Below are 25,481 nucleotides of genomic sequence, written 5' to 3'. Positions count from 1 at the left end.
ACAGGGAAAAGTTTATTTATTTTATCGCCAGTATTTTAATCAGTAAACGTGTGAAGTGCAAAAATCCAGTGTCCTTGTTAGTTTTCTCAGTTACTGTCAGTATCACAGTTGCCTGTGCATTGCTTTGCTTTTGTTTTGGCAGAGCTGCCTGGGTCCCCTTATGAACATTTTGAAGGAGCACATTGTTGGTATGGAGAAGGAGCACCTGATCTCCCATCAGTCTGAGCTGACGGCATTTTTCATGAAAGCCCTGGACTTCCGAACAGAGCATGCCCAGGTACCTTGTTTAATGGGATGAACAGGGGCAGGTCAACCTCTACATGTTAATTCTATCAGTTGTTTTAAAAAATATTAGTAGTTTTCATTGCATAGGTGCTCTGAAATTCTGGGTATCAAATATTCCGTCCTGGAATTGTTCTTCGGGTAGAAAACATTATAGTTAGGCATTTAGTCTGAAACAGACAAAACTAAAAGGTGCTTTGAAAGCTCAGATTCTTACATTTCAAACTTGGAATTATGTTTTCTAATTTTTCTAGGATGATTTAGAGGAAGTTGGTAAAACAGAGGCTTACATTATTGATTGTCTAATAAGTATGGTTATGAAACTTTCTGAGGCTTCTTTCAGACCCCTCTTCTTCAAGGTAAGAAGTTTAAATATAATTCATCTGCATCAGCATATTTTATTTTATTTACTGGAAAATATCAGTATTTTCCAGTGCACAGACACAGGAAAGGGCTAATCTGCCTTTCACTTTCAGCTCTTTGATTGGTCCAAAACAGAGTCTACCCTAAAAGACAGACTGCTGACATTCCACCGAATAGCAGACTGCATTGCAGACAAGCTCAAGGGTCTCTTCACCCTGTTTGCTGGTCATTTAGTGAAGCCATTTGCTGAGACGCTCAACCAGGTCAACATTTCCAAAACTGGTAAGTTTTCAGTTACTAGCTAGAGAGAAGCATTTGCAGGCTAACTCTAATTGCTGAAAGATGTTAATTATAACTGCTGAAAGTTTAGTCTTACAGGATTTACTTCCCAGCACATACTCCTCATTTCCCTCTTTCTTCTTTCTCTCATAAATAAGGCATCTTTCTTACTCTGATGGAACTAAAGGACATTTTTCATCCATGGGCTCTGGGCTGCCAGTAGAAAGTTGAGAGCACATGAAAACTCTCAATGTCAGTCCCAGTGAGTTCCATGAGAATGAAATTGCATGGAAAGAGGGTGACCTGTTTCTGTTTAGGTTTTGGTTTTTGTTGTTGGGTTTTTTTCATTCATTGTCTTCTCTTATATGCTACCTGGTGTATTCAGACGACTCTGCTTTCTTGGCAAAAATACGTAGTACTTTTTTGTTGGGAAACTATTTGCCCATCCCATTTGTAGCGATCTGAAGAAATTCTCCATCTCCGCAGGTATGCCCAAGCACTTTTCCTACAGCCTGTGGCTATTCTCTTTTATCCCCAGCTGACTGCAAACAGCAGTGGCAGACCTTCTAGGGCATTAGCTAAAGGCCAGATAACATGCTGCATCCACTTTATTGTTCTGAGGGAAGAGCATGTAGTTGCTATGTAGTACATCCTTTAGCTGTACTCACAAACTAATAATGTTTCTGTCTTGTGAGGAAGTTTTGTATTTTGATTTCTTTGATGATTTTTTTTTCTCCTTGATTGACATGTAGATGAAGCCTTCTTTGACTCTGAGAATAGCACAGAAAAGAGCTGTCTACTGTTGCAGTTCACCATGGACTGTCTGCACAAGCTTTTCCTGTTTGACACCCAGAAGTTCCTGAGTAAGGAAAGAGCAGAAACGTTGATGATGCCTCTGGTTGATCAGGTATTGGCAAATGCAAAAAAAAAAAAACAATTCATAGCTGATTTTTTTTTTTTCCTCTATCTGATTGTTGGTTTGTTGTTTTTTTTTTAAACTATCAGGCCTCAATCCTCTAACAAAAAGGGAGAAACTAATTCATTGTCTTTGGGCTACAGAGAGTATTAACTGCTTTGCCTAAGGCTCTGAATTACTATTTTTTTTTATCCTTTTTCTAAACTTCTACATTCTGTGAGGTTTATGCATATTGTTGAGCTCTTGCAGACCAGTGCACTCCTACTGATCGTCTCTGACCTAACTCTTGAGTACCTGAAAGTCTACTTTAGCACTTTAAAGAAGTGCTTTTGGCTGGGTTTATCTGAGCCTGGATCTGATTGTCTGATAAGCTTTTTACTTCCACAGCTAGAAAATACACTTGGAGGAGATGAGAAGTTCCAGGAAAGAGTGACAGCACACCTGATACCCTGCATAGCTCAGTTTTCAGTGGCAATGGCTGATGATTCTCTTTGGAAACCACTGAACTACCACATCCTGCTGAAAATGAGGCACACCTCTTCTAAGGTTGGGATCTATCAGAATTTGGACTGGTTTTCTTTGTTGCATTAGAGAATGGGAACAGTGCCCCCAAAACCAGAAGTGGATTAGCCAGGTCATTGTTAAAATACTTGCCTAAATTAAAATACTGTACTATGCTACTCCCAAGTTCTAGAGAAATATATACAACATAGCCTTCCTCTCTTACTGTAAGCAGTCAATATTGCACGTGTGGATGTCTTCCATACTGTGTGGTTTGGGTTTTTTAAAGAATAAAAGCTAACCTGTTTGTGTATGAAGAAAGGGGCACTTCAGAGGGGGAACTGGAAGACAAGTTAGTTACCAATCTTCAGACCTGTTTATTATATAGAGTTTTATCAAGACCCTCCTATTTGACAGGTTGTATGTATTCAGGGGGGTACTTGGTTTGTCATTGTACTGAGCTAAGTCTTTCTGATACAGTGGAACAGAGCAGCATCGTACCAGGAAGCTGAAAGACCATCCAGCCACATATCTGCTTCTTGCAACCTATTTTTCCTTTGACATTATCTTAATCCAGATGTTGATATTTAAATTAGCTTAAAACTAGTTCCCTTCAGTAAGGAAAGCTAGTTAGCTAGTTTACAAATGTATGTGGAAGGAAGGGGTGGGGAGGGGTGCGAGGGGAGAAAACAGAACTATAATTGTTTCCTTACAAAGATTATTGTTTTGTTTTAGGTCCGATTTGCTGCTCTGCTTGCTTTGGTAGAAGTTGCACAAAAACTGAAGGAGAACTACCTGGTCCTTCTACCAGAATCTATCCCATTCTTAGCTGAGCTCATGGAAGGTAATGTTCTAAACTGGCTTTAGTGAAGGCAGACAACTGGCCTGTGACCAAAAAAGGTCACAGGGCCACTTATTTCAAAGATTCAAACAAGATGATTGCTATAATTGCTGTAAATCTTATGAATTGATATACAGTAGCATAAACTGGGCAGGACACAAACTGAAATGGATTGTATCCAACACACTCCCAAAGTTCAGTTAAATTACAGTTGTTTCTTCAGCATAAGAGCCTGCGCACAACTCCCCAGTTGCATGTTTTCGATCAGTGTTACAGTAAAAGTAATTTGCCCGAATCCATATCAAAACATTTTACTGTGTCTTTGAAGACAGTTCTAGCCTTGATGAGTGATGAAGCCTTCCTAGGGTAGCTTTATAATCACTATTCTACTCAAGTCCTGCTTTATTTCTTTTTCCAGATGAATGTGAAGAAGTTGAACAGCAGTGTCAGAAGACAATTCAACAACTGGAAGTCATTTTAGGAGAACCACTCCAAAGCTACTTCTAAGTTTATCCCCTTTGTTTTCAAATTTTGTCTGAATCATGTTAGCTTCACACATGCGAGTGCTATGGGCACACTGTATTCTAATTTTTATCAGAGCCAAGATCTTAACTTTTTAATAAAATATTTTAAGAATCTGACTTTGTCATTTCTGGATAGTCTGGGGACTTTTCCATGGACCCATGCACTGCAATCCTGAGAATTTATTTTTCTGTCTTATTCAGGGAAGTAAAAAATGAACCCACTGAAGATACTGAAAAGGAAGTTACAAGATACTAGGATTCATGGAGGAGCTAAAGCTGTTTTCTTAGTCTTTAAAGACTGCTACTGATTAGCTGCTTATTCAGCTGAAGATAAAGAATAAATTGCTTGCTATGTTAATGAATTTACCAAAAAAAACTCACAACCCATTTTGCACCAGGAGGTGCTGGTTCATTACACTACTAGTAAGAAAGGCACTAGGACTCTGTAAAGTGTGGTTTAAAATGCAACTGGTTAGAATTAACACTATAAAGAGGATAATCTTACATCCTGTCGGGTGCTGGGAATGGGCTTCTGTGTTCAGGGCAGAGCACACCATGCAGATCCCGTCTGTGGAAAGGTTACCCTGTCATGGTTATTCATGCTCTTACAGGCTTTTCTTAAAAGGAAACAACTATTAATCATGTCTGCTGGCAAACAAAACGGATGTTCACATAAGAACGTCCTGCTGAACTCTTTGATAAAGACAAGGACGCACAAGTGGTGTAATTGCCATTAGAGAGTGGGAGCTGCTTACCAGCTCCTCTGTTGCAATAAGCCAGCTCCATTTATCCTGTGGCCAAGGGATATGTACAGCACAACTCTGTCCTGAAGGCCACACCAGCACAGCTGAGGCCTGCTCAGGTTAACCGGTCTGTGGATTGCTAACTCCTCGATGTGGAAATAGTCCTCCAGTCAGGATCACTATGCCACCCTGGAGATAGTGGTAAGATAGTAAGCGAAACAAGACAAAATGCAGACCAAAAAGGGGTCATGGCTACTTAGTGACACTTGGAGAAAAGCAGAGTTCACAAATGTTTTTATTTATGCTTTTTATACATTAAATCTGGTAATTTATCATAAAGTCTTTTAGGGTACATCTTATTCTTGAAATTGCTTCACTCTTTTAGCAGCTGTTAAGATAAATAGGAATGTTCTTCAGGCATGTACTGACAGTCAGTAGCAACTTATTTTTAAAAAGAGTATAAAAATTAACACTGACATCTGTACAGAAAACTGAATAGGAACAGCTTGTTTCAGACAGATAGTATTTTAACACAAGACTGAAAAAGGATCCATTCTCTGTTCCACGGATGAGTATCCAAGTCTTATCTCAGCTGAAGCCCTACCTGCAGTACCTGGGTTCGCACATTTTTTAAAAATGAAAAACATAAGCATCTACTTTCAGTCCCTGAGCAATCTCAACTCGGTTAGTTAGGAGCCATTTCAGATCAAAAAAGCTTTCAAAAGTTCACACAACTGGAACCGGCTAAATCATTTTCATTTGTTTCACTTTGGAAAACTAAAAGCTGCAAACGCTCTTTATGTTTGATTTAAGCCACTTATAAGAAGGAAGTGACATAGCCATGACTGCCTGAGAAAGTACTACCGCAGCAGCAGGCTAAGAATCAAGATCCAATTCCTCCTTGCCTTTTGCTAGAACTCATGAGTCAACTGTTTGCTTAATCCAGCCTCTGTAAAAAGGTTATAGTTGCCAATATATATTAAGAAGCAGAAAAGTATCTCATAATTCTATTTCAAATGAATTATCAGTGTCCCTTTTAGGGGTGGATAACCATATCTTCAGATCCTATTTCAGTCTCGTTTCCACTTCACAATATTGAATGTATGCTATCAAGAAATGCCGAGTAGTAGTTTAACTTAAATATACTGAGTGCAATTGTTAGGCGCAGTATGATGCAGTATTTTCATATTGCTAGGTTCAGTTATACAGGAGATTTATCTGAGCAAACACTCACTTAGCTTGCCAAGATACTGTAAACTAGAGGAGGATTTAATCTCGCAGTTAGTAGTTCTGGTACTCACCTAACTCAGAGAGGCAGATGCAGAAGCCTAGATAGATGAAGGCAGGCTCAGCATGAGTCAGCACCTGTTTGTACTTGACAAGGAGGCACTGTCATTAGAAGAGGTTTGATTCTTTAGTACTGGTTGAAAAGAACGACCAGCTCCTCACATCAAACAATTTAACATCTCCTGTGATTCCCACTACATCGATCTTTTCAAGTTGTTTGAAACGATGCTTGTACTCCAGAGTGTGAACACCATTAACAGCAACTTTGAACTGGTGGGCCTCACAAAAAATGATCAGCTGAAAAACAAGAAGAGAAACAGTTAACATTTAAGCCCAGGTAAGACATGAAAAACAACCTGATAATCTATCCTAGACTTGGGCAAGTCCTGCTTCTGTTACAAAGAATGTTTCATGCAAAAGAGACACTTAAAAAAATGGAACTTCAATAAAATTCATAAATCGTGTAATAACTCAAGTTGGATCCTCGAGACCAACTCAATTCAAATAAAATTTGTTCTGAGCACAGGCTGAATTCTTGCAACTATTTAAAAAGAAAACTGTCATTAAAACCAAGTCAAATCTCTGCTCCCTATGGTCACGTTTAATCCTAAATATTCTTAAGACGCGGAAATGCAGGAATGGCGGGTTTATTTAAATCTGTATTAGTGACATGACATCTAAGCACCACTGCTTATCCTTTTGGCAGAATTACCAGTTTGATGCTATGTTTCAGTTAATCTTACCTCAAAGTACATCCCTGGGCTGAAAGGGAAATGGGCGACTTCCTTTTCTTCTTCTCCCCAGCTGTCATGAAGGTACGAGTTTCTTACAAAAACTTTATTTTTCATTCGGGGATTCAGATGTAGTGCAATGTCCTCTGAGTCACTTGTTTTCAGATTTATTGCAAAGCTGGAAGATATTTTTTACAAGTTTACCATACCAAGCGTTTATAAACACGACACAGTAGTCCATGCTATTTATCAAGCCCTTAGCCAATACCCAGAACGGTTCTGGAGCCAAGGCTGTGATTGACCTGAAGAATCCAGCAGGCAGTTAACACACAACTGTCCCCGTCGCACAGAAACCTTTGTGAAGGCAGCAAACGTAGGACATGACCCTGCCAGATCTCACAGCTTTCTGTTCATGTCTCAGCAAGGAGGCATTATACTGGGAAGCAGCGCTCTCACAGAAACATACGGTGCTACTGGCTCCACCATCTCTTTCTCTTAACTCGGGCAGTGGAGAGTGGGAGGCTTTGTTTTACCTAAGGACATTATATTCTTTCTGCCAGCAAATTGGTTAGACTCTAATGAATTAAAGTTCGAGGATTTTCTCTGCAGGCTTGGGATTGGTGGGACACCATCCATAAGAAGTGTTACTTTGTAGTCAGTGTAGTTCTGCCCAGGCTGAATGAATACTCTGCAATGGCAGACATGTCAGCAACACAGGGTTCCTAAAGGGGAGCTTTGGAGAAGGGTGATCAGGAGGAAGAGTCATCCGAATTCAAAAGAATTATTCCACCTGTGGCAAAGACCTCACTGCATTTGAAGAAGAAATATTCCTCCCCCCAAATTAGCTCCAGCTGTCAGGTTGTTTCCTTCCTTTGAGAAGCCCAGAATTGCCTATGGAATACAGCAACAGCCACACTTCCAAGCTCTGAAGTCCTTTTTTTCACCGAGAAAAAGGATTATCTACAACTGCGTGAATTGAGTGAACTACAAAAATCTGTATGTTTAAAAGCACAAACACAAAGAGCAGACAACCTGCAATGCTTTAACTAACACCCAAAAGCCTCTGCACACTTACAAGCAGTACATTCAGCACTTGAAGTCTGCTAATAAGCTTTTCAAGCCAAAAGAAGGAAAACAAACACTACTACCTAAGCAGTAATTATCTTAACAATTTAAAGTCCATTCAAAGTTTGTTGGTGAGATTTCTAGACCTTGGGTTCCAGTATTAATACGAACTCTGAGTGCTGTTCAGCTGCAGAGAAGATACATGCTCTGAGAAAGTAGGAGTGCAATGCATACCACAGTGTAAAAAGCACGCTTATCATTTGCAGTAATTGCTTCATTTTTAGGCATGTTTCTGCAGAGCCAAACCCACCCTTCAAGCAAAGGGTGTGCTGAAGCATAAATGTTTCCTCAGCTCCAGTTTGACTGTATTGCGCTCCCCCTGCCCCGCTGCAAATCGCTGGGGGAAAATGTCTTCTTTGCAACCCATTGTTCCTAATTTGCTATCAAAATTATAGCTCGTACTCTCCCTACCAGCTTTCATCACTCAGCCATCGTCAGTTAGGCACCTTCAGGCTTCTACAATCCCCAAGGAGGCCATCCGAGAAGTAGTCAGAGAAACTTTCTAACAGGCAGCACTTGAGCACACCAGCAACTCATCTAACTCACTAATTTTCCATCTATTTCTGCCGGTTCCCTTACTCTTTTTAGAGTAAAAGCTGTCTTTGTATGGTACGTGTGCTCACATGCCTTGCACAGTGGAAACCCCGAACAGACACACAATTTTGTGAACGATGCAGATTTAGTAGGTAAGACGCTCAGTTTTTACCTTCACTTTTCACAATGTAGCTTTACGTCCTCTCTAAAGCAGTATCCCGCAGGTTCCTGAGAAAACTGCACTGTAGTTTATGATTCCACATGCAAAGTTGCAAGTGAGTAAGGATATACTTAGGCAACAGAAAAGCCTACTCATTCTCAAGAGCAGTTCAGTTAAATAGCAGAAAAATTCCGTAACACTCACCTCTCTGGGTATTTTTCCACTTCTCCTTTGATGGAAACTGTGCATCCTGGATGAAGTCCAGAATCAAGTTTCTTAACATAAGGAACTTCCTGGAAGTACACCAGTAAAAATTTTGACTGTGACTTACTTTTTTCAATAAACAAGCTGAGCTTTACTATAGCAGGAAGAAATTTGGCCTCCAACTGCGAATCTGCACTTACAGCTAAAGTTATTTCTACCAATATGTTCTGTGATACTAATACTATAGCAGAAAAGTTAAACTGAGATAAACATACCAATGCATTGGGTTTTTTCTTTAGACTACCACCTTCAGTTCAAAACAAACACTACAATGACTTCTGCCACCACTAATGGTGAAAGGATGGGAAGAAGGGAGAAAAAAAAAAGCATGAAACTCCCTGCACATAATTATTCAGATACAGGCATTCCAACCCTTCCTCTCTGAAAGCTTCAGTTATTCTTTAAAGAATGACTCGTGCTAGGTGTGTAGTCCCACAGTTGCATAAGTACTAGAAGCAGAGTCACCAAGTATTCAGTATCTCCTGGCATCAGTTCATAATGACAGATTTTATTTGCCTTCTTTTTTCATTGTCTTAGAAGCTATTTTCATCAGGGAAAAGGAGTGAATGGAGAAGTACTTTGTCTTGATTTTTTTTGTTGAAGTCCATCACTTGCAAATGACAATATTGCATGTTATTTGGTTTGGAAAAGAAGACTGAAGGCAGACTGTCAAAGTGACAAGGCAACTAAAATCATGGCACTCACTGCAACTTCACTTTCTGCACAAATTCTATTTGAATATATTCCTGGCTTTCAACCCCTTTTCAGTTTGAGCATGGTCCTTACTCCAGTCTGGATACTGTCCATGTGTACAGCTTTTTGCAAAAAGCTGAGCTCTCACTCTGCCTATGCTCCGTGCTAGCTGGGTGCGAGTTCCAACCCTAAGGTGTGTGCTTGCATCCAGCCACCTGAGGTGTACACAGGGTAAGCATGGATCTGTCAGTAAGAGGAAGACGGAGCCAGGCAGGTTCCAAGATACACACACTAACATAAGGCCATTTGGTGTAATATGACTGCAAAATACTTTTGTTCTGCAGGTATTCCCTAAGGTGGAGAAAACTAAGTATGCTTATTTGAAAAAAGCTCTTAATGTAATTTGGTCCTTTAAAACTTCAGGTACCCCACTTTTTCATTCTCTGTTTATGGCTGTGGATGCTGCATTTATCTTTTGGTTTATCTACATGGTTTAACAAACAGCCTCACTTTTACCAGCAGCAGCAAAGAGGATTATTCTCTACAAAACCTCACTGATGATCATCTCCCAGTAGATTCTCAATTTCCTTGTTCTGTGCATGTTTTTCACAAATAACAGACAGTTTTGCTTTGATTTTTTTTTTTTTTTTTTAGTTTTCCCATTTGCTACAAGTCTACCTGAGACACTTACAAGTTGCGAACCATCTAGCATTCCCCCCTACAAGAGAAAACAAACAACATTAATCAGCTTAACAGACAACAGGGAGATTCATTCAATCTTTCACAAATATATGTACATTTTCTGTGTTTATCTTTGTTAATCCTAGAGATGATGGCTGAGAGCCTTGTAAAGACTGCAGAAAGAGATATTTAGATGAGAACTGAATATGGATCTGTGCTGCTTTGAAAGGTGAACTGTTAACATGGAAATCTAGGGTTATGGTAAAGAATAAGATAGCCAAACCCCTACAAACCAAGGAAAAGTCCTGAAGATCAATTACTGAAGCCAAATCAAGATTTCTAAAGACGACCTCATTACAGTTTGAATCTTTATTTAACAGTCAGAGCACTGTTAACCCCTTAGCATGTGAGGGTATCCCCTGGGCTTTCCTCACTAGGGTACGAATACCAGCAGGGCAGGTCCATGCAGGGGCCCTAGGGATTCTGAGCAGTCCCCTGCATCCCTGTCCCTTCCCATGGGAAGGGCATATGAGCAACATGGCCATGCAGACATACAGTTCCAGCCTAGCCCTCGTAGATTTTCTCTTCAGCTTGTTTATTTTAATATAAGCCTCCCTCTTCCTCCTCAGAAGAGTGTATTAGAAGCAAACACAAAAAGGAAACAACCACCCTTCTCCATTCCTTTCTTCCCCAAAGGAATCAGCATCAGCAACCACAGACTAAAGCAACTCCATTTTGGTTCATGCTTAGGACAGAAACCAACCTACAGCACCTGTTGCCCTCAAGCTCTTCTTGGGAGTCAGTCCTCCAAGATCAGGATTCAGACAGCTTTGAAGTAACATTCTGGCAACACGCCCAAGGCCAAGCGATAGGGCCCATAAAACTCTGTACACAGGCTTTGCAAATGATCAGTGAGTAAACATCTTTAAAGCTTAGATCCCATTTTGTTCAGGCCCAAATCTCCACCTTCTACCAGCACCGTTTTTCACCTGCCAACCTGAGTTAGACCTGATGCTTGGCAGATAGAGATCCAAGCTTTGTTCACAATACAGTGAGGATGAAGCAGAAGAGACCCAGAATATTACACAGGAGTAGGTAGGCTGCCTTAGTGAGTGGCAGGAAGAAAGGGAAACAGCATTCATCTTCTGTATCTCCCTGGGATTTACCACCTTCTGTTTTTGCTCCAAAAGTCTCATCCTTCCAGAGCAGAAAGATGTCTCCTTCTGCACAGGGGAAAACATATTGTTCAACTCCCCCCTGTTGGGTTTACTTCCTCTAGCAGAGCTGGCAGCTGAGAGGAAGCACAACACTGCCTGCATTTTAAATTCACTGCAGTTTGGTCCAAGTGCAAGCCAAGCCACAAAGTCTTCAAGGAAGGACATCTCTTCTCACTCCTCAGAAATACACACTCCTACTTATCATTCCATTCAATAATTCAGTCATTTTAGCAGCAAAAATGGGAAAATAGGCTTATGTGCCCAAACAGTTCCAGCTGTGGCTGAGCTGGGCATTTGGAAGCCAAACAACAAGTTACAGCCGTAGCTGAACTTGTTGCTTAGAAGCATTGAATACTGAGAGTTCATTTCGGAGCACCTGCAACATTTGAAAAGTCTAATCCATTCTAGATCCTGTATCCAATCAATTCTTATACCATCTGTCCTGTTAACTTGGTAAGCTGTAAACTTTGTCACCCTTTTGCCGCTAACCTCAAGACTAAAACGGAAGACAGAGATCCTCACGTGAGGCTCATGTCTCATGTGGGGAAAAAAAATCTTGTTATTGATGTCAAACTGTGTAGCTGCTTTTCTTTAATTACTTTTCACCATAAATCCTACTCTGTAGTTTAGCAAAACAGAGAAAAGGAATCAAACAAGTCAGCTGTCTATAAAACTTACAAAAGAAAAAAAATCTATAGTTTTGATCAGCACTCTGCCATATATTCCAAGAGTATCTATTCTTTCAAGGCTAATTCGATGGTTGTAGAGCAGCAAGTGCTTCTTGTTTACAGTCACCTAAAGAGACAGGAAACAAAATCGGAAAACTGTATTAAACATACATTACACCAGACATGTATCAAATTGTATGCATGTATCTCTGTTTCGCACTGGTTTGGTACAGAAGCAAGGAGGGTCCTAGAAATTTCTGAGCAACTAAGTTCAGCTCATCCATGATTCAGTTTCTCTTTCCATAACTAAGAGAGATTTATTTGACCACACTAAAATTTGCATTTCACACCTTTTGTTTCTTTCCCCAGATCATTTACCAATGTGATATTACCAATCTAATAAAATTTATTATTGCAGTCTAACAGAGCAAGACAAATCAACCTCACGTGCTTCCTCCAAGAGGACTGTCTGTACACTAGTCACAAAACAGGTTTATCCTAAGGTCAGCCCTTTGCACATAAGACAGGAAGGGTGAAGCACCAATAGCCACAGCAGGAAGGTACTTGCCCACCCATCCAGCTTAGAGGGAAGCAACACAAAATTAAGTCTCATTTGCTTAGCATCTCTTTAAAGAAAAGCTTCTAAATTTTTCTGTAGTTAGCCTACACCTAGGTAACAGAGAAACCAAGATTTTCAACTATTTATTTTAAATACAGAAAATACCTCTATTTTTTTGGCCAGACAACTGGCTACAGATATAGAATCAACTCAGACTCACCTGGAACTTATCTTTTAAAACCATGATGACAATCTCAAATGACTTCCCTTTTTGAAAGGGCATCTCATAAGTGATCTCCTCCCAGCCCCACCTTTCCCTCTCCAGTGTGTTGCAAACAATGCAGCCAGATCTTTTGAAGCGGGGATTGAAATGAAACGCCACATCAGCTCGAGGCTTTACGCTGCTGCCACACTGTAAATCCACCTGGAACCTAATCATGAAAATAAGACAAACCACATTCAGCTCAGTGTGTCAAGAAATCACCTAAACATTTGATACACTTCTTTTTTACTGTGGAGCCTCAGAACAGGTAGACACAATGAGTGTTATTTGATAAGGAAAAAAGCCAAACATATATTAGTCCAACTCCTACACATTTGTGAAAGGTTCTCCCATGATATATTGCAATGAATTAAAATATTTATGTATATATTTAATGGTCATCATTCATATCATGTAAGCTCCTCACTCAATGTGTTCACCACCTTCCCTCCCATCATCTTCAGTAAAATAACCAAATGAACTCTGGGGAAAGTCAGGGAACAGAACCCATACTGGGCACACACATTAGTTCATACCTCCTTATCCCAGTTAAAGTTAATTCCTTCACGCAACACACTCAGTTACCAATTTTGTTAGATAACCTCTTTAGATAAGCAGCCATACGCTATGACAGGGAAGAAAAATTGCCAAAGCAAACAAAGCAAAAAGAGAAGAGAGGATCAGCAGAAGGCAAAACATCAGTTCAACCTCCACTTCTCATCACGAAGCTTTCCTAAGCCACTTAAGCCTGTATTCACTCTGATGCTATCACAAGGATTTAGATCAAGCCTGTGTGTGCCGTCACAAGCAGGACCGCTGGAAACATTTTATCCACTACATTCTTGTTCACATGGTGACACCGCAAAAGTGACACCATAGCTACTACCTGTCTGCATCATCAGGAACAGTCCCATATATCACAATTAGTTCTCCAGGAACGAGGTCACCAGGTATTGTCCCAACGTATGGAACGATCTAGAAGAGGGGAAGAAAAAAAGAAAAAAATATTCAGATAACATTTGTGATGGAGGCAAAAACCCCACAACAGTTTTAAAAATAATATTCTAATAATTCTGTGGTGCTACAGCACATTAAAAGAAACACAACTAACATTTCATTTAAAAGAAACTGTAGAAAAACACTAAATACCCGTCACAATGGGAAAGAAAAACCCAGCAGATTTTCATCTATGAAAACCAAGCTTCTCAGATAAAATTAACACTAAAATTTCCAGCCTCTATTCCTAGCTCTCAAATGAAGAATGGCAATATTTTATTGCCTCACTTCTAATAAAGAATTTGATTCACTTCCAGTTAGGTCACTGCCAAGGGCCAACTACTATCAGCCCTTTACTGGTAGCAGGAGGCACCTTCCACAACCCTTCTCGCCCCAGACTGCAGCAGATGCCTTTTCACTTGTTCTTGCTCCAGTTTGGAAAACAGTGATCGGAAAAGAAGAGACGCTGGCAGAGAGCAGAGGGTCTTCTTAGTGAAAACTACATGACAAACACAACAAAATACTTCATCCTAATGAGCTGCAAACTGTGAGGTGCACCGAAATAGCCCTGTTCAGAGGTCCCAGTCTTTATGTTATCTCCAGTATGCAGTCTAGCTCAAAGCCTGCCTACTTCTTCTTCCTTATTAATAGCTGGAGAAGGTGACACAAGCACGTTACGCTAAACTGAAACGGCAACACGGTAGGAGTTGTTAAGCCGTATGAGGGGACGCGTCAGGTAAAACAAAAGCCCCAAACTCCCCAGCACAGCTCTCTGGCAAAGGCTCAGATACACTGACAGAAGCCCTACACTGACCATCAGCTGGTGCACCCAGAACTCCAGGGAAGGAGAGGGAGCACCTTAACAGAAAAGTGCGGAAGTTCACAGGAGTCCAATCTGAAAGCAAAGCCGTTAAGTCTGCATCTCGTCACTTGTGCTTTAGATCGAAAGTGAAAGTAAATGGTAGCAAATATTGCATTTGCTCCAGTTAACTAACAAAAATTTCTGCCAAGGTTGGTTTGGGGATTTTTTTTTTTTTTCCCAAAAAAAAATCCCTGATCTACAGAACAGTGTATAAGATTTTAGGACATCTTTGAAATGAAATATCAACTGCAAACAAGATGTAATTTAACAACAAAAAATGAACAGACCGGAAATACTACTGTTAAGTGCAATATTGTACCATAAAAGGACAAGTTGAGATTTTTATTTTAAATATATACATATATATACATAATCACGCAAAAAAAGGAAGATATGAAGAGGGGATTTGTTTGTTGACACCTCTTCTTGTGAACTTGTGAGGAGGGAAGGGGGAATTACAGCAAAAATTGTCTAAATCCAGAGTGCTGATCATCTCTGCCAGCAGATACGCATCCTCCTCTGCTCTCTCTCAACTTCCCTTCTCAGCTACCCACGTGTTGCACAAAACCTAATTTGCAGTTGTCTTCTACATCAGGCAGAACAGACTTAAAGAACTTGCTTCTCAAGCACAAGCTCACAAACAGTCAAGTTGTTTTAAGTCTTGTGTATTTACTGGCTTAAGCAAGTGCAGTAGAGGAGACCCATATGTGAAAATAAGTGTTAAAAGTGAAAGGATAAATCGGCTCAAATCCCTTTGCTTACCGGTAGTAGCCCAGTTTCTTAATATGCAAGCTGTACACATGAGGCTCAATTTTATTCAAAGAATAAAAACAATACTAATAAATAAGAAAAAAAACCACATACCTTGATTATTTTAGCTCTAACATACTGCTCCTGAGGGGAAGTAGCTCTGAGTAATGCAGTAGAGTAACAAATGACTGATTCAGTCTCCAAAGACAAACCAGAGAAACACACAGACACAAGCCACGGATGCTGGGACTTAACTAATCTAGTGGATCAAAGTTACTTATCCCTGGAAGAGAAGCTGTGGCAAACAAATACCTTTACAATCAAAAGGATGCAAGTATTTAAGAGAAAAGAAGGCTGGCCCATCAACTCTTCAGAGGCTCAGATGCGGAATCTGCCAGGCCATAATAGAGCATTTCGTGGGTGCAATACTACAGACTTAATGAGGTTTTGTCATCACAGAATGTGGCTGTAATTTCCTCACGTCTCAAGACGCTCTTCTGCTAATTTTTCCTCACTTTATTAAGAGTAACGCTTGTGATATCACATGATCGACCAGCATCCTGGCTCTCTTCTGGACCTTCAAAAATTACCTCTGAAGCCAACTGGTCAACATCAACTGAGTTTGAGAGGTCTTTTCTTTCTAATATCTGCCAGTTTTCATAAAACAAGAGGACAGATTATGGTCTTACAGAGGAAAGGACTGTGATAACAATACAGCTTTCATCCAGCTTGCTGCAGACAGCTGCCCCATCTGATGGGGCATGACATTTCTTGCCAGATGGGTGGAGTAAAGGTCATAAAGAGGAAAGCAGAATTTTCTGGAAGATTCAGAACAGTATGGTAGTGAAGAAGTAAGTCTCAGGCTCAAACCTGTAAGAAAGCTCTTAAGTTTTGCTGCTCATGAAACAATTCACTGAAAATGTAAAGTCTTCATAGCCTGCCCTCTTCCATCCCTACTAAGTTCATCTTGTAGTACCACACAGGTGGTAGAATCACAGAAGGGCTGGGGTTGGAAGACACCTCTGGTGTCAATGACTGGCTCAAAAAACAGTCAGATAGAGCAGGTGCTCATGGACTTATCTAGAGGCTATCCTGAGGTCATCAGCACAACCTTCCCCAACTCTCTCCATATTCCAATCCCAAATACTCGCTCTTCTTCCCACTTTAGGCTCTTGGCCCCTAAGACCTAGTTTATAAAGGGTTATATTCTCCGGCCTGGTCTTGTCACCCATCATACTCATCAGACCCCTTGCAGCCACTCAATTTTGCGGAACTCTTACTCTTTCCCTTACACAGATTATTTGACCTAAATACCACCTAATCCTCCTCTTCACACTTCCTCTCCCACCAAAATCCTCTTTCCTTTTGCAGATTAGTCCTTCCACCTTCTAGTTAATCCCTACACAGCTTTCCTTCCTCTCCCAGCTGTGAAGAAGGTTGAAGCTATTCACCTGTCATCCCTAACTCTATCCACTTTGGAAGCAGTGAACACATAGCAGGATTCAGTGAGGGCACAGGTGTGTATCAGTGCAACACTGCAATAGACAAGGAAGTCCTGGGCAGATCTGTGCTACTGTACACTGCACATACATAGTCTACAGACTTTAATATTTTTAACGAGTTCTAGCACAGGATGTTAAAAACACTGTTTCCTGCAGGCTCAAATGAACTAACTTTTTAAAGATACAACGGAAAACACAGCTCCAGCCCACTCCTTTAGACACATGTCAGTGTCAGGCCACTGTCCCAGATCAAGAGAATACTAGAGCTTGTCAGAGAAAGTCTCCAGACTTCAAGGTAGGCAAATAATTTTCTGTCGGACTCACTCTCTGCAACTGCTGAATCATGTTAGCTCAAGCGTTCCCTACAAAACAGGATTTATTGTAAGGTAAGATATCAACTATCAAAAAAGATTCCAAGTTTAATTGTTCAGGCTGAAGTTACAAGCACCACACAAAAAATATTTCACAAAGGCTGCCAGGCACCACCCGTGTTTACAGAGAATTAGGAGTGAAAACACCACTTATCATAGTTTCACTTTCAATCCAGCACCTTATGCCAGACATCCATGGAAGCTGTGTATGAAAAAGGATTACCCTCCAAGGCCGACAGAACGTCCTTCCTGTTTTGGAAGTCCTATGCATTAAGCACCCATTTGCTTACAGTACAATTTCTAAACACCATCAGCTCCTAGTGTCACCTGTGACGTTCTCCCTCAAATACTTGAGTAATGCAAAGAGTTCTCAGTAACATCCCTCACTGTGCAAAACAGTACGAGTACTAATTATCGACATAAACCTGCAAAGTCCCATTTCCCAAGTGAGTTGTTGACATGACAGAGGAGTTACCGGGTTACTGATTGTCTTCTGCAGTCTATCCAAGGGCATCATCTTCCCTTCTTCAGTTTAAGTTTGTCAGTTCTGTGTGAGCAGTGCTGGAGCGTATTTAAAGGGCTCACTGATCGGGCAGCACCAAAGGAGAGATCCCTTCAAAAAACCAAAACTTTTAATTAGAAAGAAACAAAGCGACACTACACGAAGTGAAACCCTCCAAGGTTATAACTTTAAACAGCACAAGAAACAATGCAAATGTCTTTCCAAGAAATTTGCTGGAGTTTTGAAATACAAAAATTAAAGGCTTGCTTAAAGAAGGTGCCACCCTAACAAAGGACAGTGTACACAGGTACACAACATCATTAGCAGCTTCCTGAGATTAAGTATACTGAGACAGAATCCCATGTAAAATACATCATGGCACAGGGAACACTGATAACTCAGTGCCCCTCGGCTTGACCCGAATAGCTGTCCATTTGCAGCTGACCCCTGCCTGCAGACAGAGAAAAGATAAGCAGTACAAAAGCAGTTTTTCCAAGAAAAACAACCGATCATTTTTGTTTCTTTTAACACTTTCTATGCTATCCCCAGATTTCCCAAGGCAGACAAGTCCTAGGGGCTGAACTTGCTTTTTCCAGTTTTATCTTACCTAAAGTTAAGAGATACTAGGCAAAGACATAGCAGGGAAGCAATGGGTGGTTTACGTTTCTTCCTCCAACGCAGACAATCCCTGAACTCCACAAATAACTACAGGAGTTTGTAAAACTTGCACTAAATGCACGGCATTAATAAGAAATGAAACAACAGCTTGTGAGTATATCCAGCTACACTATCATTTCTTCAGCAAATCTCCTAACGATGTGACCAAAATTCAGGGCCCAATTGAAACCACTAAGTAATTATTTCTTGCACATTCTGGAGAAACAACTTAAGGTAGCATGCAAACTGCGTGGTGATGACAGGGAAAAAGTCAGAGGTGAGGGTTCTAGCATCATTACTGTGTGACAACTGCTGGCAACATTAAAAGAGAGAAAAAAAAAAACACCACCACTACAAAACCCCAAGGTCCTGGGGTTAATCTACAATGATTGAACAAAAGAGTGGCTCATTGCAACATCTGTCTCATCTAGTGGGAGATTTGGGCCAGAAGGGTATTAATTCTCCTACTAGACGTGCCTAGAATGCAATTCAGAGAATAGAAGGTGCCTGTGCTGCATAACTGTTTTGTCCTTATGATGTTCTCATGGGATACCACCATCAATTCACAACAGAAACGTGCAAAGGCAGGTAGATTTCATTACTTTTGTTTTTAAAGGAGGAAATAAAGACCAAAGCAAACAATAATTCTGCCTTTAGCATTGGAAAGTCCAATAGCAGACTCAAAAAAAAACGAGACCCAGACCTACAACCCAGCATCCAGCAGCCTGCTAACTGAACTTCTCTGCGTGTGCGACAGCAATCTAGATCCTGCTGAAAGAAGATCCTGGAACAGAACTGACTGTCAGTCAGACTGGCAAACTAGGTGGCACTATGGCAAAGCGACGGGTTGCGGCGGTTTTTATTTGGTTATTAGGGGTTTTCTTTTATTGTAAAGATCACAATAAAGAGGGAAAGCTGCAGCTCAGGCTCTGACAAAACAGGAGGTGGGCATACAACTGCAAGGTTCTCCTGTAACCTTCCACCAGAGGAACTACTGTCAGTACACATTACACCAGATCTTAAGTCTGCAACACTGTAAATTAAGGTTTCCTGACTATACTTTTAGAACTGAAAAAGATAAACACACTTTCCTGTTATCTCACACATTGCAAATCAGCCGAAAACCTCTTCAATTAAAAAAAAAAAAAAAAGGAAAACAGAAAGGCCAACAACCAGCTATTATGCTGTCGCACTGTGACGTGCAGAAAACGTCTTTCACGAGCATAACTCAGGTTAGGCTTTATAATCAAAGCTACATTCACACCAAGGTAAACGAGACTTCCGTCAAAAGAGCAAGTGAGACACTTTCCGGATATTTACAAGCAATTAAACTGGCGTCCCCCCGAGCCCAGCCATAAACCCGACACCACAACACACTAAAAGGACACAGAACTAGTTTCACCGAGAAACCTCGGCCACCCCAGCCTTAACGCGCCCCGAGGAAGCCGCGGCTCCACGGAGCGCCTCTCCGGCCGGGCCCGCCCCGGCCCCGCCAGGGAGCAGCCGCTCGGCCCCGCCAGGAGACACACGCCGGGCGGGGGGTGGTAAATGCCACTTTCACCCTCCGTGTCCCCCCCGGACCAGGGCTCTCCCTCGTTACCCGCACAACGTACCTCCGCGACCAGCAGCGCCCAGACACCCGCCGACTGCGGCCGGCACAACCTGCCACGGCTCCGCGACCGCCTCCGCCCCGCCCAACGCCTTCCGCTCTCCCACAGCATCATGTCCTTCCGCGGGAACTGCGGCCCGATCCCGATGCTGGAGCTGCTGGCGGGGCGCTCCGCTACGGTGGGAAGGCCCTGGCAGGGCGGGTGTTCGAGGCGAGGGTGCGAGGGGCCGCGCCGCGCCCGGGGCTGGCGGGGGAGCGCCGCTGGGCCCGGGCCGAGCCGCGCCGCGGGCGCTCGCCCCGCCGCTCTGGCACATGCCCCGGGCACTTGGGTTTACAAATGCCGAAGTAACAGCTGGGTTGCGAAGTTAATTCAGCTCCTTAAGTGCTACCGCGGGCTTCCCCTGCGAACCTTTCGCTTCCTTCTCTGCTTCTGGTACAAAGGTCGGCAGAGAAAAGCCCTGCGAGGCTGGCTTTGGCGTTTCAGGAGGCAGGTGTTCCTCCTTGCTGGGCTGGAAACACGGAGGATGGTTCCTCCGGACGCGTCTGCCTTTGGCTGAAGTTAGAGGACATGCTTTATTAGATTTCCAAGAATAATCCTATGTATTTATCTCATTTCTAAGAACTAATCACAATAGTTGCATTCTAATTATGCACGTGCCCTGCGTCCTTTGGGTTCTTCTGTGAGGGTCTTTTGAGGACTTCGGGACCCTGTGGTGATCATTCTGTAAAAGTCCTTTGAACTTGCTTTGGAGCATGTGCTCTAAGGAAGAGTTAAGGTGTCCTTTACCTTGATTCTAATGATTAACCAGTTTTAGCTCTTACTCAAGGTCAAGCTGGTCTATTCCTAGTTCAAAGTGACTAGTTTTCCGCTCGTTAACATTCTTGAATAATCTATTGTTTAGATCTCCCTCTCTATAGTCATTTGTTATCTATTTGATTTATAACAAGAAAGCTACAAACTATACAAAAAGAATACAGATGGACATATACAAAAATAAAACAGATGGACTATTTCAAATTCTCGGTATTGTTTCCTCTGTAGGTCCCTTGTTACAGCTAAACCCCATCTCTGAGCAAGACATGTCCCCTGTGACCAGACCCAAATGCAGTTTTCAAAGCCAACTGGGTCATCTGTTGCTCCAGGACTCTGGAGTTTCTGAAACCTGGAAATCTTATACCCACAGCCCCAAGGCTGTACTTTTATCCTCCTGTTCCCTCAGAGGTGTCACTATGTGTGGGTTTGGCTGTTTCAACCTCAAAGCAGGTTTGAAAGTTTGGGTCAAACAACAGGGACAGAAAAGATGCTGAATAGCTGGAATGAAAAAGTAGTGATGCTGAAAGGAAGAGCAAGAAGTGGGATTGTTTCTAGAACCGCAGAAAATGAAGTTTTACTATTTTACTACTACTTCTGGCTCAGAGCTTTTCTACTTTCGGGAAGAAAACAATCCAAAGGAATACAGTGATTTAAAGTATGCACCAGTTCTTTACTGAAGCAGAACAGCTGTTTGATTACAAAATTTGCAGGAAAATCCCTATTTCAGCTCCCAGACCTAATGTACTGTTGACAATGAGCCATCTGGGTTACAGCCTGAGTAGCCTTGCACTACACTGCAGTTGCTTTGCACATAGACTGTCATTTTCCTGCTGATGTCTTGTGACTGCAATTTTTAGCTCCATTTACTAGTGGCAGTCATGATGGCAAATAACAGTCTTCCCTTATTTCCACGGTCCAAGTCCTAATTCAGGCTTTTGCTTTTCAAGCTACAATTCGACTTACACACAACCATTGCTGAGACCATGTGTTATCCTGTCAGCGTAGTCTGACTTCCCATGTTCCAGCAGAATTTTGCTTGCTGGGGAAACAAAAGTGCTTTGTTAAGACAGAGGCAGACAATTTCAGCTGAAGCAAATTAGCAGCCATTCTTGACCAGAACGTAGCATTTGAGGGAGGACCCTGTTACCTCTAAGAAATTTTGCCTGCCTTTCCTGCCCCAACCACGAAAACTGGGAGAGAAATATAATCACAAGACACGAGCAGTGCAAGAGCTCCTACTGCGTATCAGCTGCTACCACACTCAACCAGCACTACTGAGTACAGCCTTTATGAACTTCTTACTTATTTTCAGTGATAATTAGGTGATCTCCAAATCTTACATGTTCCCTCTAGGGTATCAAGAACTGCTTTATTCATCTCACTAAAACTGAAATGTGATGTTTTCCAGATTTAGCTTTCCATTCAGTTTTCCCTTTCCACTTTGGAGAAGTGACGGACTCACTTGAGGAGCAGTGTCAGACCACAGCCCACTAATGAGGACAGACTGATGGTGTCTAGCACCATTTTACACAGAGCTTTGGATCTATGTGATTGAGTCGAATAGTGACAATTAATTTTTAGTTTAGATAAATATTTTGCTCACTGAGTCTGTTGTCAGCTAAACTGGATTTGATAGAACTTGTGACAGTCACCTGTATAATTGTCACACGCTTCAAGTGTAAGCTTCTGACAGCAACGCAGGCTGTACTAGTAACAGTTAAAGCCCACTCAGAAAGCTGGGAGAATTGAACTAAACTGATGACCTCAAACTTTTTTTAACCCCTTCTCAAACATTCAGTTAGGTGGCTTAACAAACACCACTTTATTGGATAGAAAAAGAAGAGTACAATGATAGACTACCTTGAGCCCTCTTGTAATTTCTTGGTAAAGGAGCTGCTATGTTTGCTCCTTTCTTCCTGCAGTAAACAACTTATCTCACAGCTGCACTTCTCCAAAGCAGAGGATGATGCCTTCACTGCTGGGCAGCAGGGCTGCATCCAAACTGCACCCATCCTAGCAGCATTACAAGCTGCGCTGGCCTTTGTGAGTCACTCCAGCAGTGCCCTGACTCTACTAGCTGTCTTAGCTATCTGCTGCCTTAGCTATCTGCTCCTGCTCTCTAGTTCCTCCCACTTTTCAGAGGAGTGCCACAGAGTACATCAGTACATGCTATCCTGCTTCTTCAAAGGAGACCTCTTAAGCAAATCCCTTGCCCTTGCTTCCCAGCCTATAACCTGTACCTTTCAGTGTAGCAAGTCATTGCCCAAGGTTAGGATAACTGTAGCATAGTAAGCACACGGACTCTGCAAATGCTAGGGATCAAATCTAAGTTTATTTTCCCTTTACCAAATTTATAGCATACGGAGCCCCTTTCCAGGCTCCAATCAATGGTAGAATCGTGTATTCCTGTAGTTTTAAGTCTTACACAGCAGTCCAAGTATGTGCACAGCCCCCTGTCTATGCCAGGTGTTCTTCTCACGGCATGTGCACAGCCTTGATGCCGACCTTGCTGCCTGTTTCTTAGTCTCTGGAACATCTTGATATTATTGCAGGGCTCAGAGATGAACAACAGCTATGAGAACCCTGTCTTTTCACAGAGCTCAGAATCCTCTTCTCTATCCACATCTCCCCCTTTTTTGTTTATAGGAACTCCGTTGATTAATAAAGCCACTGTGATGCATGCTTCTACCTTTTGTGCTCGTTGTGTTGCTGTCCAAGGAAACTGAAACAACACTAGAAATAAATTAACAACAACCTCCAACAGCAATAAAAATCTACGTTTATAAGTTAAGGCCAGAGAATCAATTTTTTGGATTAATCTAGGATAAATCTTAACTTGCATAGTACAACTTAAAAGGATAGGATTTTCTAAAAGCTACAATGCTATTAAAATAGCAAAAATTGGAGGATCACAACACATACATGTAAGTATCCTTCCCAAGGTCCATACATGACATTAAGACATCCTCAGTTAAGAAGAAAAGGCAGGTGATTGTGTTAGGCGACTCCCTTTCGAGGGAAGTGGAGGGCCCGATTTGTAGACCGGACCCTTTACATAGGGAGGTCTGCTCCCTTCCTGGGGCAACAATTAGGGATGTGATAAAAAACCTCCCATCTATAGTCAGGCCCACGGATTACTATCCCCTTCTTATTTTCCAAGTTGGTAATGATGACTTTAGGAAAAGAAACATTCGGGCAATTAAGAGGGATCTCAGGTTTTGGGAAAAATGGTGAAGGGATTGGGGGCCCAAGTGATATTCTCCTCTATCATACCGACTTCGGGACATGACACGGGGTGGAAAACAAAGAGCGAGGATTGAACTAATTGGCTACAAAAGTGGTGTGAAGAACAAAACCTAGGGTTCTTCAACCACGGGCTGACCTTCTCAAGGCCAGGCCTTCTGTCCAGGGATGGGGCAGATTTGTCTCCATGGGGGAAAAGGCTTCTTGCTGCAGAACTAGCTGGGATCGTCAATAGGGCTTTAAACTAGACGTGAAGGAGGTGGGGGGCATTGCCAGACTTGGAGGAATAACAGCTGAGGACGGCCCTCCAGTGTCTGACAAGAGGAGTGTAGGCAGGTACCTTCGGCCTGCCACCTCAGTGATAGTAGGGGGTGATATGTGTAGTAAGGGGGAACACACAAGTTGCATTGAGGTAAAAGAAAATCCCATAAATAACAGCATAGGTATTAAAGCTACCCCCCCTAGGGGTGCGATGGGGTCGAGAGCCCAACTTAAGTGCTTCTATACAAACGCACGCAGTATGGGCAATAAATAAGAGGAACTGGAAGCCCTTGTTAACCAGGGAAGCTATGACATAGTTGCCATCACAGAAACATGGTGGGATGACTCGTATGATTGGAGCACTACCATGGATGGCTACAAGCTCTTCAGGAGGGATAGGAGAGGTAGGAGAGGTGGCGGGGTTGCCCTTTATGTAAGGGAAGGTCTAGAATGCTTAGCGTTTAATGTTGGGGATGACTTGGTGGAGTGTCTGTGGGTAAAAATCAAAGGGGAGCCTATGAAGGCAGATATTGTAGTGGGAATCTGCTACAGGCCACCCTATCAGGACGGTGAGGCTGATGAACTATTTTTTAAACAACTGAGGGAAGTCTCGCGCTCACTAGCCCTTGTCCTTGTGGGTGACTTTAACCTGCCAGATGTCTGCTGGAAGTATAACACGGCAGTCAGAAAACAGTCTAGGCGATTCCTGGAGTGTGTGGAGGACAACTTCCTATCGCAACTGGTCAGTGAACCGACTAGAGAAGGTGCTCCCCTAGACCTGCTGTTTGTGAACAGAGAAGGTCTCGTGGGAGATGTGATGGTTGGAGGACGCCTGGGGCATAGTGACCATGAGATAATAGAATTCTCAATTCTAGGGGAAGTTAGGAGGGGGAGCACTAAAACAGCCAAGCTGGACTTTGGGAGAGCAGACTTTGGACTGTTTAGAAGTCTGGTTAATAAAGTCCAGTGGGAGACAGCTCTCAAGGGTAAGGGGGCGCAGGAGGGATGGTTACTCCTCAAAAGGAAATTCTGGAGGCACAGGAGCGAGCTGTCCCTGTGTGCCGGAAATTGATTCGCCGGGGTAGAAAAACGGCTTGGATGACCAAGGAGATTTGGGAACACCTCAAAAGAAAAAGGGAAATCTATAAGTCTTGGAAGAATGGGCAGGCATCCAGGGAGGACTACAGGGAGGAAGTTAGGGTGTGTAGGGAGATAATCAGGGGGGCAAAAGCCCAACTGGAACTTAGACTAGCCTGCTCTGTAAAGGACAACAAAAAGTCCTTC

General features: G+C 42.2%; 2 protein-coding genes across 3 annotated transcripts in view; one reads left to right on the top strand and one right to left on the bottom strand.

The window, feature by feature from the left end:
- Window positions 1–3,820, top strand: part of HEATR1 (HEAT repeat containing 1) — a 41,602-nt gene extending 37,782 nt beyond the window's left edge. For both annotated transcript variants that reach the window (XM_086631589.1, XM_086631588.1), the window contains exons 39-45: window positions 143–277; window positions 537–641; window positions 759–927; window positions 1,677–1,831; window positions 2,228–2,386; window positions 3,077–3,185; window positions 3,601–3,820. In XM_086631589.1, the coding sequence (XP_086487715.1) occupies window positions 143–277; window positions 537–641; window positions 759–927; window positions 1,677–1,831; window positions 2,228–2,386; window positions 3,077–3,185; window positions 3,601–3,689 (921 nt within the window). In that variant the 3' untranslated portion in view covers window positions 3,690–3,820. The remainder of the gene's footprint in view (window positions 1–142; window positions 278–536; window positions 642–758; window positions 928–1,676; window positions 1,832–2,227; window positions 2,387–3,076; window positions 3,186–3,600) is intronic.
- An 889-nt stretch (window positions 3,821–4,709) lies between these two features.
- LGALS8 (galectin 8) lies at window positions 4,710–19,947 on the bottom strand. The gene is made up of 9 exons (XM_086631587.1): window positions 19,884–19,947; window positions 17,587–17,724; window positions 13,517–13,605; window positions 12,589–12,799; window positions 11,820–11,936; window positions 9,935–9,961; window positions 8,491–8,579; window positions 6,480–6,645; window positions 4,710–6,033 (listed from the first exon to the last, which is right to left on the bottom strand). The coding sequence occupies exons 2-9, from the start codon at window positions 17,626–17,628 to the stop codon at window positions 5,845–5,847; spliced, it is 930 nt and encodes a 309-aa protein (XP_086487713.1). The 5' UTR covers window positions 17,629–17,724; window positions 19,884–19,947; the 3' UTR covers window positions 4,710–5,844.
- Window positions 19,948–25,481: the final 5,534 nt, after the last annotated feature.

This window comes from Tauraco erythrolophus, chromosome 2, assembly GCF_009769465.1.
Source record: "Tauraco erythrolophus isolate bTauEry1 chromosome 2, bTauEry1.pri, whole genome shotgun sequence".
NCBI lineage: Eukaryota > Metazoa > Chordata > Aves > Musophagiformes > Musophagidae > Tauraco > Tauraco erythrolophus.
Note: the sequence above shows the minus strand (reverse complement) of the source record. Positions and strands in the feature narration are given on the sequence as shown.